The sequence below is a fragment of the Syngnathus leptorhynchus genome, chromosome 1 (assembly GCF_054491065.1).
Source record: "Syngnathus leptorhynchus isolate UIUO chromosome 1, UIUO_Slep, whole genome shotgun sequence".
Taxonomy (NCBI): Eukaryota; Metazoa; Chordata; class Actinopteri; order Syngnathiformes; family Syngnathidae; genus Syngnathus; species Syngnathus leptorhynchus.
The window spans coordinates 13093649-13110185 of record NC_141195.1 but is presented as its reverse complement, the minus strand read 5'-3'; the positions used below and the strand labels follow the sequence as shown (position 1 = coordinate 13110185).

At 42.5% G+C, this 16537-nt stretch overlaps 1 protein-coding gene across 2 annotated transcripts in view; it reads right to left on the bottom strand.

Moving 5' to 3' along the window:
• The window catches only part of kif1b (kinesin family member 1B), a 45995-nt gene that overhangs the window by 9582 nt on the left and 19876 nt on the right, over window positions 1-16537 (bottom strand). The window contains exons 16-33 of one of the 2 annotated variants that reach the window (XM_085915020.1): window positions 16130-16209; window positions 15808-15883; window positions 14361-14440; window positions 13785-13891; window positions 13501-13584; window positions 13205-13385; window positions 13047-13119; window positions 6887-6998; window positions 6125-6273; window positions 5333-5511; window positions 5109-5249; window positions 2608-2859; window positions 1369-1487; window positions 1159-1244; window positions 938-1067; window positions 547-682; window positions 287-377; window positions 79-197 (exon numbers count right to left, since the gene is read on the bottom strand). In XM_085915020.1, coding sequence (XP_085771146.1) covers window positions 79-197; window positions 287-377; window positions 547-682; window positions 938-1067; window positions 1159-1244; window positions 1369-1487; window positions 2608-2859; window positions 5109-5249; window positions 5333-5511; window positions 6125-6273; window positions 6887-6998; window positions 13047-13119; window positions 13205-13385; window positions 13501-13584; window positions 13785-13891; window positions 14361-14440; window positions 15808-15883; window positions 16130-16209 — 2195 coding nt within the window. The remainder of the gene's footprint in view (window positions 1-78; window positions 198-286; window positions 378-546; window positions 683-937; window positions 1068-1158; window positions 1245-1368; window positions 1488-2607; window positions 2860-5108; window positions 5250-5332; window positions 5512-6124; window positions 6274-6886; window positions 6999-13046; window positions 13120-13204; window positions 13386-13500; window positions 13585-13784; window positions 13892-14360; window positions 14441-15807; window positions 15884-16129; window positions 16210-16537) is intronic. The other variant, XM_085914934.1, reaches the window with a different exon arrangement.

Sequence of the window (16537 nt, the reverse complement as noted above, 5' to 3'; positions counted from 1 at the left end):
AAGCAAACATCCTCAAAGGGCACATTTGAGTTGGGTACAACTGATCCAGATTCATGGCACTACTTCCTGGTTACACACCTGATGAGCTCCTGGCCGTGGAGATGCAGCGGGTGCTGCTGGTAGTGGCCGAACACCTCAAACACGATGGGCTTGGTCTTGACATAGTCAATGAAGGACTGTGTCACTTCAACTGAAATCTGCTCGGAAAGTAAATCGAGAAACGTAATCAAAATTGGGGTTGGTGCTTACTGGTTCAGATGGGCACACGAACTCTGTATGTACTCACATTTTGGACATGATAAAAACCCAGAGGAGCGCCTTTGCCAATGTTTTTTAAGGGCTCGGTGGAAAAGGCTTCATCGTGACGATGCAGGAAACTAAAGAAGATTAAAGATGTCAGTCCATTACTTGCCTCTATACGTTTACAAATGAATTCTGGTCTTTCTAGAAAATTCACTGGGCCATGGATATTAACTTTATACCTGGTAGTTTATCTGTACCACGTTAGTAATTCATTTTCTTATGATCTTCAAGTTGAGGACTCACTTGAACTGGCAGAAGATATCAGCATACTCTGGTGGGACACCAGTGGTCTGGAGCACAGTGACACGGAAGGTGAAGGTGCTGCCTATCTCCAACTGGCCTGGTGGACTGTCACCACAAGACAGCTTGGGCTCTTGGTCTGAAAGAGGAGGGCCACGGTTTGTGTTTGAGGTCACTGGAACCAAAGGGCTGCAATTTCAATCTGCATACGCATAGTCAGCTTAAAGCAATAAAGTTCATGGTTAGCTCATGATTTGTTGCACCAGACAAGTGCTATTGTTTCATCAGACCACTTTTGCACACATTCCCAGATTTTACAGGCCCTCCTTTTCATAAGCCCTATTTTGCATTCAACCAGACCATCTGCCAAGGAGAAACGGTCTGGCAGCCATACTTATGTCGTCGATTCTGTTGAGCTCCTCCGAAGGGGTGATGACCTCTGAACTCTGACCCTGGCCTTCCACTATGCGCAGCTCTTCCAGGGACAAACCGGATTGGATCATAACTGTGGCTGGGAAATCATTCTGATGGAACCAAATAAAAGAGGTTAAGATTTAGTAGACATCGCTAATACTCCTACTACGTGTTTATTAATAGAAAGCCATTAAGAAATACTTTTTTGAAGTAGTCATCGTCAAAGGATATCTTGGCGGTTCCCGACTGTCTTACTCCAGAACCGTAGTCTGGGGCCTCCTCATCAGCTACAAAGAAAAACTTGATTCTCTTAGAAAGTTGGCGGGATCTTTTAGATAAAACCAAAATGTAATCGAGCGGAAAATAGCAAGACCACACAAGCATTCTTTTGAGAGACTCTCAATTACTCACCGGCTATGGCCTGAACCCCGACACGCAGGAAACCTCGCACGTCTCCTTTCTCGGTTACTATGGCAACACGATGAACTAGTGGTACGGGGTAGAGCAGGTTGCTCAGGTACACGAAAGCTCTACAAGTGGAAATGAAAGAAGAAACATCAAATCTGCTGCAGTGCTGCGTGTAGAATGCATTGAATTTAGCTATTTGTAATCTTAACAATTCTTAAAGCTTACTGTAACCTCACACTGACATGTTATCATTTTACAATATTTTGTGTGTGTGTGTGTGTGTGTGGGGGGGGATGTCAAAAAGCCTTCGCACCCCTTTCACCAACCATTTGTTATTACATTATGACACGAGAGTGATAAAGCAGGGTGGGTCGTAAAAAAGGTTGTGCCATGTTCGTCTTGCACACGCTGACATCTTGTTTTGGCACACATGATTTGTTGTCCCGCTTCCCTGGTGGCCCACACTATCTCTACCGCCTTAATTTCTCTCATCTTCTCCTAACAGGGACTCTCAAGGCCACTGTGGTAGAGGAGTGATATCAATCTGCGGAATGTCTGAAGTCACAGTGACTCAGATTGTCTGTGCTGCTCTGAGATTAGCCCACTGTGTCAACATGGGGTCTACTCCAAACTGTGCTCCATCAGTTCCAATTTTCCGCAGCCACTGTACATTACAAATACAGCAACAGCCTTTTAAATGACTGCCAACATTCTGTTAATATCTACAACATAAACACAAACATGTTAAAGATAACTGGAATAGTATTAAAGGAATGGACAAAACAAAACGCCAAGCATCATTAACAGATGAGAGTTAATACAAGTCAGTGTTACACCATGGTGGCAAGGAATGACACATCACACAGTGGGAGGAGGGGGAGGGAAGAGAAAATGATGGTGGCTTTTTACTCCCGATGAAAAGCTAGTCTTGCACAGCAGACTGCAGTGGTGTGACAAATCTAATTTCATTTCGACCACACAAATTCATAGCACATTGCTATGAATGCAATTTGAAACTATTCTGTGATCGCTTGATGGGGGGAGGCTTCTTAACATGATGAATCCGATCACAAAGCGTGTACCCCTCAAGTATGATTTGCTGTGATGTTTTAAAATGTTTGTCTGAAATGGAATTCTTTGCACACTAGAACCCAAGCAACAACCAGAGCAGCAAGTGTCCTGAGTGCTGTGCTAGCCTGCACACATGTGCACGGTATGGAAAAGCCACCTCCAGTCACCAACCTTCCCACCAGGATGAACCAGGGGGAGCGGTCATAGAAGGGGTCCTGGCCGTCGCTGAAGATATCCGAGCCCTCCTCCGTGCCGGCGTCTGAGCTGGTGTCGTCGACGAACGCCTCGTCGTCGATCAAGTCGGACATCTCGCTCTGGCGCTCGTCCGCCAACTCAGTGATTTCAGAGTCGGTGGTGGAGAAGGTGGGCGAGGGCGTGCGTTCGGTCAGATGCTCATTTACGCAACCGTGGAAGATGGGGGAGCTGAGAGATGAGTTGTACGGGAACATTGGCATCAAGAATAACCCAGTAACAATGAAAGAAACTTTTACAGCCGAATGTTATGGCCAAGAGCTGATTCATCCATCCATTTTCTATACCGGTTTGTCCCCACGGGGGTCGCGGGCGTGCTGGAGCCTATCCCAGTGGTCATCGGGCAGTAGGCGGGGGACACCCTGAACCGGTTGCCAGCCAATCACAGGGCACACAGAGACGAACAACCATCTGCACTCGCACTCATACCTAGGGACAATTTAGAGTCTTCAATCGGCCTACCAAGCATGTTTTGGGGATGTGGAAGGAAACTGGAGTGCCCGGAGAAAACCCACGCGGGCACGGGGAGAACATGCAAACTCCACACAGGGAGGGGTCGGAGGTGAAATCGAACCCGCACCCTCCTAACTGTGAGGTGGACGTGTTAACCAGTGTGCCACCGAGCCGCCCCAGAGCTGATTCATAAAGGCCATTTAAATTTTCCACAAAATAAAATATAAAATTAACATGAATACCATACACAAAATTGCATTTGAATTAATTTGCTATTTTGAACGATTACATTTAAACGTTTGCTCCTCCGACCAAGTTGAAAATTTACAATGGCACAAATTTTTATAGAGAATGGGTATAACAAGTGGAGACAGCGCCACAAAAGAAATTGGGAGGGGGGGGGGGGTGTAATGATGACTAAGCCTTGTCATATATGGTGTCGGACGAAGGAGCAAATCGTCGGGCCGAACCTCCTACGTCATAATTTAATAAATCATTTCACAAGTAGTCTATATACTATTGATCTGACCACAGGTGGCTGTTATTTTTTTTTACAAATGATTAAATTATTGATCAATGTAAAGTATGCAAAATGGCTCGCTCTCTTTGATAATGCACTGTTAATGGTTGAACAAACAAGTCGTTTTGGAGGTCTCCTTGAAAAGGAATGAATTTGGTGGTACGAGGATTCTGCCCGACTCCAGCCAAATACAAAATGGCACACAGCGCTCGCTATATTTATAAATTGTTAACATGCTTTTGTACAGTATGAGGTTGAGGTAACATCCAAATGACAAAGGAAATCAAATTAGTAAGTGGCATACAAGGTAAATACAATGACAAGGTATCCACCTTATTCTGGAGCTGTGACACGGAGGAACGGATGTGGGAGGAACTTCCGTTAAAATGCTCCTATTGGTTTTACTTCCATTTGAACCGTTTTCTACAGCCCTTTTCTAAGCGATGTTGCATTGAACAATGTCTTGCGAGGCGTGGGAGCTTGTTGTACTGCTGGTGCTTGTACTAACAAGCAGAAGTTGAGCCTGTTTTTAACTGGCTTTCCCAGATGAGGAAAGTGCACTCTCGAAAGTTTCCAGCTTCTACCCAAGAATGAGGAACACAGACAAATTAGTCTGAGAGTCATTTGAAAAGATGACCTCGACATTGTACATGTGCTCCTTTTTTATTTCATGGACAAAGCACATTGTGCTTTTGTGCTTACATTAAAGCACAGAAGGAGACTAACCAGGTGAATGCCATAGTAACATCGGACATTGTTCAAATGTGGGTGGAGGACTTTAGGACTGAATTTGTTAGAAGGATCAAATATTTTGGATTTAAATGGCAGTAAATAACGTGTTTGTAGGTAAACTGTCGTGAGCGAGGAAAATGTTTTGGTTATAAAATTTGAAAGATTGAAGCCGATCGTCGATATAAGTATTCACATGAATTTTCAAGAATGAATGCCGTTGTATGTTTTATTACCATTGAAATAAAACGCTGGTTTTGCTATATCGGAAGTGCCTCCCACATTTCATGCAAAGGATTATGGGGCGTAGGAATAAGGTGGATTAACAACAACAACAAAAAAGACATATGATCAAATGAATAAACCATGAGTAGTGACATGAAATCCAAAACGTCAAACAAAACATTTGTTTGTGAACAAAATATGGAAAATAAATTCATACAATGAGTTTGAATGAAAATGACAACAATAAATGATGAAATAAGGGGAAACATTCGGGGACAGACAAAAAGGTCAACCTTGTAACACAAATGAAAACTGATTTAAGAAAACGATAGCCCGCTATTAAAATAAAAGGGATCACAAATGCCGACAATGTAAATAAATGTCCACAAACACGAAGCTCATTGCTTCATTTCAAATGAACAATTGTGACTAGAAGCAAATGAGCGGTGAATATTTCAGGTATGTGTGTGTATTTTCCTGCGCTTTTACATACCTTCCCACAAGCTTAAACCAATGGAAGCGATCATAGAAAGGGTCGGTTCCCGTCAGAGTCCCTTCCCCACAGTCCTCCTGGTGCGTGGAGGCCATTTCTCCTGCTCGGTCATACATCTCCCTCATCTGGTCCAGACGCTGCCTATATAGTGATGACGAGACAAAGAGTGTACATTTAGAAGCAGAACTTACGAAAGCGAATTCACCCTGTGTGATGGTCATTACTTGAGTTTCTCAAGGGACCAATAGTGCGTGGCTCCATTCTTCAGGTCTTGGATCTCAACGGCCACCACCGTGCGAGGGAAAGGCCTGGAGTCACGCGCTTTTTCTGGTTCTGGTGGCAAGAGCTCCGGGGGCAGAGGCGAGTACAGGGTGTCTGTCAATAAAACAAACTGGAACTGGACCTGAAAGATGGAAGGTAGCATACACATGGACCTTACAAGTGTGTATTTTATGACTGAAGAGCTCCAAGTACCACAGCAGCTATACCAGAAGCTACGTTTTTCTGAGGGAAGACAAGTGTGCATCCACTTTGAAGGCAACTGTTGCTGTCATGGTACTGCCAAAGCATTTTAAGTATCTGTGTGTGTAAAGGCACAACTGACGTGCGACTGCGCAATTCAGAAATAGTAAACGTATGAATTTGGTAAGTTTTGTTTGAAAGGACCTTGTGTGAAGAAATCCCAGCTATACTGTTATGTCTCTTGGCATGGAGTTTATTTTTCCTCTAGATCTTGGGGAAATGCCAATCAAAACTGCTATGTCCACTTTAAATCATGTATCACCTTGAAAAGGACAAGCCGCTGAGAAAGTCAATATTTGATAGGCGGCATATTAAAATATCCCAAACCTGGATGATTTAAACGACTGATTTGCAGGTTATCATAAATATAAAATAGTACGTCTTGTATACTGCGTACACAGGAAACGTCATATTGGAGGGCAGAATATTCATTTCACTTATTGAATCAGTTTCTTAAAAAGGAGAGTCATGTGACGTCGCGTTATTTTCCTTACTTTTTTCTTTAGCTCCACACTGATGGCATTGGCCTCCTTCAGGTAGACGGCATTCCCCCACAACTGGTCACGGAGCGATGTGAACTGGTGGAACCTCCACTTTCTGAAGGCCCAATGAGCCAGGTTGAACTCGTGCTGAGTCCACGGCACTGTGGGACAGCGGCAGACCATGCAGTCAGAGAATACGTCTGGTGAAAAGCATTTAGTCGATTGTCGTGCCACATGAGAAGTGACTGAGAAAAGACAGTCTTTCGAGATGCAGTCAAGGATCAGTTTGTCCATCCATTGATCCATTTTCTAGACCTCAATAAGGTCACGGATGTCTTTCTCAGCTGCCTTTGGTTGAAAGGCAATGGGCACTCTGTACCGGTCTAGTCAATAGGCAGGTTACGCTTACTATAGATAATCAAAACAGCACATTCACAGCGAGGACCAATTTCGTCTTCAGTCAAACAGGCATGTTTTGAGGATACAAAAGGAGGCCAGAGTATGCTGCGAAAACACACGTCACCATTTCTCAATGCGACCCAGTGGATTATTATATTTTCCAAATGTTCAAAAGAATTTAAAACCATCGAGTCTACTTGTATATTTAACGGACACAGCCACATACAAATACATATAATGAATTTTGGGAGTGAATTCTGTGATGTGGAATTTTCAAGACCTGCAAGGATGTGGACTAATGAATGAAAAGGCTTCATTTGATAATGAGTGAAATGGAATAAAAAAAAATAAGCCCTTAGGAATCAATGGACAAACCTTCCTCTTCCTCCTCCTCCTCCTCCTCCAGCTCCTCTTCATCTGGCGTTTCGGCAACCAGAGAACGTGTCTCGACCTGTTTCTGAAGTTCCTGTAGTTTGCTCTCATATACCTGAACAGGCACAGTGATGAGGAAAGAGCACATAGACAAGTTTACACAACCAGTAACGCTTATATAGCATTCACAACTACAGCTACGTACATGCCGGTTTAGCGATTAGATACTAATTGAAGTTTTGAAACAATTAAGGTAACAATGTCTGGAGAAGATGTGAGGTCCTGTAGAAGTCTGCTGTAATCCAAAGGGGTGCCATCATCATCATCGCCGTCGTCATGGTCCTCATGAGAGCCACACTGCCTCCAGTCCTGGTGACCTCATTGTCTTTGTTCAGTGTCTTGCGGGCAGACAATGCAGTCTTTTCATTTCGATTTGACCTCCACCCTACTGACATCCTACCAACGAATGACATATTCTAGCACAGTCCAACATTTTTAATGAATTGAGGCAAATTATGTTTATCTTAAGAGTTTGACATGCTAAGCTTCATAACCAAGACACAAAGAAACTAAGAATTGATGGAATTTGCTGCTAATTCAGTATTAATCAGTCTCAAAGCTAAGAGCATTGTGTTGTGATTATGAGGTGATATACAAAATAGAAAAGACATCCAACCACTTTGTAGCATGTGGAGTTGATCACGTTCTTTTGCAATTACATAGGGGTGATGATCGGGTGATGCTTAGCCGGAGCCACGATCTCCATGACGGTTTAACAGGATCGAACAAACTACTGCAGCTCCCCGTTTCTTTTTCAAGAATTACAGCTTTTCCTGCCCCCTTTTGGCCTCTGTGTAGAAGATTTTTCCATGCAGAACTTACTGCAGCCTAGCTTCCTGCCTACTGTGGCGTCATTACTAATGAAAGACTCATTATTAGGTGGGAGGCCAATTCCATGTCTTTTGCCTGTAAACATTTGCAGCGTAACTCTCATTGATAAGAAATGCATGTGCTCGAAACGTATCAATTTATTACAGTAATAAACCGCCGACAACACAAGATGTCTATACAGTATGTTCTTTTAAAATCGGTGAACAATATGGTTCCGATAGGTTTGTATGTACGTACTGTACCTTGTCACAAAGGTTTTGCGCATGATCACCATGAGGCACTTTGATTATGCAAAAACAAACAGCAGATGCTTTGTACACGTACAGTAAAGAACAGGGACACTGTGCATTGACTTTAGTGTACTGTACTTTCCAGCTTACCCGGCTGCCATGTGCACCAATGCAAACATTAAATAAGCAACTATAATGACATATTTATGAGCGATTGAAATCGTTGCATGTAAAAGATAGTCACCGCGGGACAGGGTGTTGCATAAGCCTTTAGTTATATGATTCTATTTTCATTACAGCGTATGTAGGTAAAAGTAAGAAAATATAAAGACATTAGTCAAAGTAGTCACTCCTTATGCAGAGTGTCCAATGTTTCCTAAAGGATACTAAGGCCATATAGTACTAAAATAAAAGTATGAATAACTAAAGACTCTCGTTTTAGGCATACATGCGGTGATGGGCAGACTTGCTACGAATAAAACAGGCACTAGTTAAAACAGTGGGGTAGCTTTCATCGAGGAACTAAAAGCTGATAAAAGGCTGTGCGCGTTCGTTATTTGAACACACGTGTTGAATATTGTCTTACCTCCAACATTTTCACTATAGATATGTAGTATAACAGTTGTAAAGCACAATCACTGTGAACGAGACATGAAAAGGCCACGTTTCTAAATTCTATTTTCAATTCACACAGGCACCCACACAGCTGAATAGTTTATGAAACTGTCCACTGTATGTCAAAAGATTCAAAATGCATCACATATTCAAACTGAGGTTCAATGGCCTTCACAAGAGTAAAACGGTTGCATCCAATCCGAAATTTCCGTTATATGGTTGATGGGAAGACATTTTCGTTTCCAAAGGGTGTCTGTACGACAGCAACGCGTCTGCGTGTTCATACTGAGTTGGCTAAAATAATAATAAAAAATATATAAACGCTGAAAATCAACCGTGATGATTGATGAATTATCACACCAGCTGAAAAGAAATCAACAGTGAGCATGGCATGGATATTGGGATAAAACAGCATAATACACTCTAATATGTATGTCAATGATACAATTTCATTTTTATAATACATAGACTTTTGGATCAACCAACAACAGTCTTTTTATGCTCAGTTGTGATCTGTAATGTTTTTTTTGCCTGTTTCAGTTCAATTTCTAAACCGCTGTCTCTCTGCTGGCTTTCAGATTGGGGGCAGACATTTGCCTACGGATCCGGGGAGGTGGCTGGAAGTTGAGTGGCTGGTTAGCATGATCAGGCTGATGGTACTGCTGGTAGGTATTGAAGCCTCCGTCGATGTACATTGTGCTATTATAGTGGCAGGGATGCTGGAGGTGGGGCTGGGGGTATGAAGGCGGGTTCTGATAGTGGCGGGGCTGGTAGAAGGCCTGCGCGTGCCTCCGGTTGGCGTCGGGCTGCTGCAGCTGTTCCGTGGAACCCGAGGACCGCTGACGAAGGTTAAAAGAGTTGCTGCGGCCTCGTTCGTGCGGTTGTTGATGGTAGTTGTTCCGATAGTTATGCCTCTGACCCTGGTTTATTCCGTGCTCGGAATGTTTGTTTCGACGCTGAACTGTTGGACTCGGCAAGGGGGGAGTGACCTCTATAACGGAAGCAGCTATCTTTTCCTGAGACTGTACATCAGAAGTGTGGTTTTCAACATCTTCTTCCTCGACAGCTTCTTTGGGCACTTTTAACTCAATCACCTTCTCATCTGTAATAATGATATGGGTACCAGGGCTCCACGAGTTGCGGTGTTTGGGGTTACTTTTGAAAGGAAAACGTAGCTTGCGATCTTCCGGCGGGATAAATCGGTGAGGTCCGGTATGCCGGCGGAGCTGCTTGGCGATTTCCTGTTGTTGAAGGCTCTTAAGGCGGAGTTGCTCTTGACGTATCCAACGTCCGTGGCCTCGCTTTAGGGTCGAGTCATCTTCCGCGCTTAGGCCTGCTTGAGACTCCCCACTTTCCACATCAAATGTTTCAGGAACAGGCAATTGAGGGCTCGGTGTGTTACTCACTGTGCTCATAGGAGGGTCTGCACTGAGAGGTCTCTCCTGACCCTCCGGGGTGATGAGAGGAAGGACTTTTTCCATTTTCACCATCTTATTTCTGAGCGCACGAATCTCCTCATCCTTCATGTTGTTCTGTTTCTTGACCTCATGCAAGATGTCCTCTAGCTTATCTATGTGGACCTTGAGCTCATCCATGACGAGCCCACCGGCTCGAGACCCGTTGGTGATGACGTCCTCAATACGCTCATCACCGACCCCTACAGTGTCCCAAACATCCCGAGCCACCGCCCTCCATGAGTCCCGCTCATTGGGGTCCTTCTTGCTGTAGCTTGCGCAAAGCTCCTTCATCTTGACTATGGCCAACGCTTCGATTTCCTGACGAGTGTGGCAGAAATCATTGAGCGCTACCTCATAGCAGATTTCTTTGACTGCCTGGATCTTCAAGTCAGAGATGGTCACCCACTTAGAATCCTTGGTGATGCGGCGCCGCTGAGGGATCTGGTACATTTTTACGGGCTCTCTTCTCTTACCGCTGCTGGGTAAGCCGCACTTTTTCACTATGGTTTGTAGTTTGCTGGGGGGCAGCTTTTCCCGCAAGGAGGTGATCAGTCTCCAGCTCTCCTCGCAAGACCTCTTATCTGAGTCATCCCCACTATCAGAGTCGCCATCCTTGAGAACAACACAGGAAACAAACCAAATGGTCCCCCCCAAAAAAGGAGAAATTACAATGGGAAAATCAAAGAAAAGATGAAGGATGCTTTTTAAATAAAGATGAATACAAATGTTTGAATATGCAACATGGGAACTTCCAATGTTACTGCCTCAACTCAGGACATTTTCCTGATCAAATTTTAGGGGGTAATAATGCAGTTGAACGATGTTATCTAAATATTTTGCATACATTCTAACTTTACCAGATGTATGACTACGTGCAACAAATCATTCCCGGTGTACAATGAAATTATATTCACAATCAAAACAAGAAAACAGTGGCTTCCATTGACTTTCTTGTGTTTTGAAATTTGTTTTTAGAATCCTGAAAAGACGAACAATTTGACTGGAAAAAGAAAGAAATGAATTTGAAGGTCAATTGATCTGCTCTCTAGCTTTAACAATATTGCTCCCAACGTTGCATATTGATATTAATTAAAACTGAAAATTGATTATGCATGGCACGATGAGCAAAGGAATCTCAACTGAGGACAGAAGCTGCTGATAGAAGCTGATATGTATCGTTTTGTCAAATTCCTCTTCGTAAGTGAAAAATTGGGTCCCACACATGCTACTAGTGGCAGGCATGCATGCACATCCTTGGATTTGGAAGCTCTCCCCGTTCAGTCCACAGAGTTTGAGTGTCTTTAGTATTAGCTGAGAGTTAGAAGAGCGTGTTCTTGCAGCTGACCAGAAAGCCAGGAGAGAGAGAGAACAGGCTTGGTGGAGGTAGCCGTTAATTCACTACAAGAAAGGTTAGTTGGAAAAAGAATGCAGTTTCTCATTAAAAAAAAAAAACATTACAGATCACAACCAATAAATGTATTTTTGCGTAGTGTTTTAGGTCTTGCTGATTATAGAATCTGTCAAAAAATAAAAGCACACTCAAAATGTTCTGTTGCTGGGAGTTTGGTCCGAGAAACCTGCCTCAATGAGATGATGCTGTAGGTTTGGCAATTCACTACTTCAGCTGTTAGCAGTGATAAGACTGTTTGTTAGTGAGGTGTGCCCTCACTGTGCTAACACATTTGCAAACACAGTTGGTCAAAGAAGTCAATGAGAAACCACATTGTCACCGCCAAAATCTACTACAAGCGTTTTTTGCAATCACAATGCACTGTACAAGTCAGCAACTGCATTGGAGAAATGAAAATTAAGAGCAAGAAATCTAGACTAGTTCAAGCAAATTTACAGCCACCTAACAGTCAACTTGCTCAACAGTGAACACCCACAATTGAGGCCACAGTCAGCAATGATTGAATTAAGAATACATGCAATTAACATGAACCGTGCAAAAGCAGCCATTCGTAGAATTATGCTTGGATCCTGGTAATGTGCTAGGTCTTGTTTTAATTATGCTTATGACGAGGGATGGACATGATGATTATTTCATGAATTGATCATTAACAATTTGGTGGACTATATGGAAATGAATGGCGATAATTTTTTTTTTTTTTTTAAACAACATTCAGGGGGAAATGGAGTCCAGGCCTTTGCTCCAACCAGCAGAGGCGCTAAACTAGTTTGCTTTTTGAAAGAAGAACATGACTTAAGCTATGGAAAGTTAAGCGGTATTCACGCACACCTCCACAGCATTATAACGCTCAATGAAACACTCACATTGAAACATGGCCAGAGCACTCGAGAGATGGATTCTCCCATTCCACAAAAATAACAATTGATGAACTCCTCATTGATCATTACTTTCCCCATTCAATGGAATTTGGTAAAATGCCCATCCCTATTTTGCATCTGCTGTTTTGCAAGATTCAAAGGCAATATAGAATATAGCAGAGAAGTGACAAAGGCGTTCTGGGAAGAGGAGAAAGCTTCGCAATCTAATGCAGTCCTCCATATTGCTAGAGAAAGCTCATCTGCTTCAAAAGTAATTTTCCATGCAAGACAAATCGACATGCACTGGCACACACACACACACACACACACACACACACACACACACACACACACACACACACACACACACACACACACACACACACACACACACACACACACACACACACACACACACACACACACACACACACACACACACGCATAGATCCGCATAAGAATTAGTAGTTGGCAATTAAAATGGGTCATTGGAAATTGACTACAAACACCTCAAAACTTGCATAAAAATGACAAGTTTGCTTGATCAATGAAAAAAACTGCCTTTAGTTGTGACAACTAGAAAGCATCCTCCACACTATAGCTCAAGCCACTCAGCCCTCACTTGCAGCAACTGTAGGTAATTGTTTAAAACATTCAAACTCAGTTTTAAGTTTGTAGGAACACCAGCTGCTTTGAACTCACCAGTCTTTGCTGCTCAAGAAGTTGGTCGGCTTCTTCCTTCTCTTTTTTGTAAAGGATTTCCATCTCAGTGAGCCTAACCCAAAAAAAGGTCATCAGCTTTGAAAAATACCTTACGTGGCACCCACCACACACGGTTTAGCTTCAATTTTAAGCATTACCTTTTCTCCATCTCCTGCTTCATGTCAATACCCTGTTTCTCCAGCAACTCTCTCTGAGCGAAGGTCCAGTCGACTGGCTCCACAGGGGTCTCGGCCGACGGTGTTTTCTCCCTTTCCGCCCTGGCTTGTTCCGGGTGGTTAAATCGAAACACGTGGTTCTTTCCCATAATGATACGGTTTCCTGAAATAATTCAGGTGGAGGAAACGAGCAGTGAAAACAGTTCAATAGCTAGAATTAGTTCTTCTGTTGGATATTTTTCTCTTTTATTGAGATTGGTCTATTAAAAGGAAAATACCAGAACGCAGCTGTATAAAGTCCTCAACACGTTTGCCGTTGACGTAAGTCTCTGATCCCTCACAGGGCACAAGCATGACGATAACTTTAGCAGAAACACACCAAGAAATAATTAGGAACTCAATTTCTATTTTTTGACAAGAGTGCATAAATTATGCATCAATTTTATTCTCAGACAATAGAGTGTTGATTTTTACGGACAATTCTACTCTGCTTTTAAATCTGACTGAGACAGGAAGGGTTTATCATCAAGTCAAACCAACACAATTTGATATGGGGTTTTACCATCTCCATTAGCATCCTTCTCACTACGGAATATACAGTGCTCTTCCTTGATATGAGCACCACTTAAGACGATATCCTGCCGTCTTTCAGCATCAGCCTGTCCCACCCTGAAAGCAATAGAGAGGCCGATTTTATTTTCTTGCACTGCATATTCATGCATTCCGGTAAAAAGTCAGTCTCACCCATTAAATATGACCCTATAACATCTGTTCATTCCTTTTCCTAAATTTCATTCATATGCATGTATGTTTTTATTAGCAATTACTAATTTTAAAAGTTCCTTAGCGGATGATCCAAAGGATGAAGAGACAGGGCATCAATTAAGGAAAAATATTTTTGCTGTTTCCGCATTTTATAGCAAGACTCTGGCAGTTAAAGTGCAGAAAGCAAGAATGTTAAGTCTATTAAGAGGCTGTTTAGCTAGAAAGAGGAAACATGAACCTGTCAGCATGTTACACACCATTAATGCAGCACTATCTAAAGTAGCTGTATGCATATAAGATGGCTGGTCTTTCTTTAGACTTGGGAAACAAGTTTTCATCACCATTGTAAGGACACTCCTGAAGTTGAATTTACCTTGTAATTCCATCTTTTATGTAGTAGAGTAGACACTCGGACATGAGGGGATCCTCGTTTAGGTTAACCAGGTGAGGAGTCTGTAGCAGAAACATGACAGGGAGACAGTTAACTATGACATGTATGTAAAATGCAAATCGGCTGAGCACAGTTATCTATCAAACATTGCTTATAAATGACTAAATCTTTTGACTGTCTGCTTAATGTGAGCTACCACAACACAGTTCTCTGTAATACAACCAACCTTCTTTGGGGAGAAGACCCCATTAAAGTCGGTATAGAGATCACAAGTCTTCTCATTGAAATGCTAACCAATGGAGCAGCAGTGAATGAGAGAGAAAAAAGAATGAAGACAAATGAATGTAAACAAAAATGGGGGTACAAAAAGATTACAGCTAACCGCATCGGATGACTTGGACTTTTGTGCACAAGAAACAGAAAAAAAGCAAGTAAGCATAAAGTCAAGACAAGGGATTTTCCACTCCACGGTTATGGTGCAACTCCATTCTATTTGGTTTGACTTCAAAATGGTTCTGAGGGAAACTGCTAAAAGCAGGCCACACTGACCACGTCGACTACAAAGGTGTTCAACTGTACACACTAGAGTAAGGAGACAAATTTTATGTGGGGAAAAAAAGACTTTGGACAACCCAAAAACAAGCATGAATGGAGACTGTGGAGTATAATGTTGCCGCATTCACAGTTACAGCACAGCAGCAGGCTAAATAAATGGATTTGGTGTTTTATTTTTTAACTTCTAGCCATGTATGACCAAATGTTCCAAGTGGGCTGAAAACCAAATGGTATCCATGCAGCGAACTTGGAAGCCCGGCTGACCATGTACTTCGTACTACCCGGATTTTGTCAATGGAAAAGCCTTCTAGGTGGTCGAGATATGTGGAGATAAGTAAATCCAACACTGTGGAAAAGGGAATCATCGCACTAGTCTATGGGAAGTTTCAGGAGCAAAAGCAAATGGTAGATTTGTTCTTGTTTCTTTGTTTCATTCTAAAACATACAAAGAGAGGGCAGGAAGGTACACAACTACTCTTTCTGAGGGAATTACTCAGGAATTTAACTTTTTCTGCCAACTTGAATCGACAAACCTTCTTGGTGGAAAAACAATCAAACTGTTCATCAAATGGACCTGCATTGCTGAGCTGAGTACACAAAGAGGGCAAATCATCAAATTGTTCATCAAAAGGACCTGCATGGCTGAGCTGAGTACATGAAGAAGGCAACTCATCAAAGCATGAAGACAAAACGATAAAAAATAAGATTAAAAGAAACAACGCAAGATGGTGCATGGGGGGGGTGTTTGTAGAACACTAACACGTGAAACACAAAGAAGGAAGCAAAGGTGGGGGGGAGTGAATCACCAAACTTCTGTCTGGAAACTCATTCCACAGTCAGAGTCTTTACATGTGTATGATGAGAACTGGCCTACCTTTTTAGGGGAGAACACGCCCAAAGTGCCGCCATCTTCGCGGATTGCTACGCCCATTTCCGCAAGTAATGCCTCTCTATAAAAAAAAGCCACAGCAGGTTTATCTTTGGTACACTATGGCAAACAGAATATATACACTGTAATAATAATTATCTTATTCATATTAGACAGCAGATGAAAAGTCATTATGTCCATAATATGTAGAGGATAGTAGCACAAAAAAAAAAAAAAAAAAAAAAAAAATCAACAGAGCTGAGCATGCTTTGATTGGTGGACAAACGATGGACAGTCAGTCCATAATATGTGCCTAATTGATAGTGACCTCTCCATGCGGATTGCTTCGGTCTTTCGCAGCTTCTCTTCCCAGGTTTCATTGAGCTCTGCAATGATCTTTTCAGATTCCTAAAAAAAACACAAGTCAATGTGTGAAAGGGCGTACTCAAAAATGGTCTGTTCTTCTGGATTTGTTGAAAAAAGCCTCATACACTTATCCCAGTTGATGTAATATCATGTTTGCATGTACAAGGGTAAGCGGCAGGATCAAAAATACTAAAATAAACATGTGCCGCCTTTGCCGAGTATGTGCCTCACTCCTGGAGCCAAAGAGGAATTACTCAGGTGCTATTTTTGTCCACTTTCCTCCATATCTGCGTCAGGGTTTGACGTCATTAGATAGCAGACAGAGTAGGCACTGTGGTTGTCACGGCAACTGCAGCTTCTAACGGTTGGT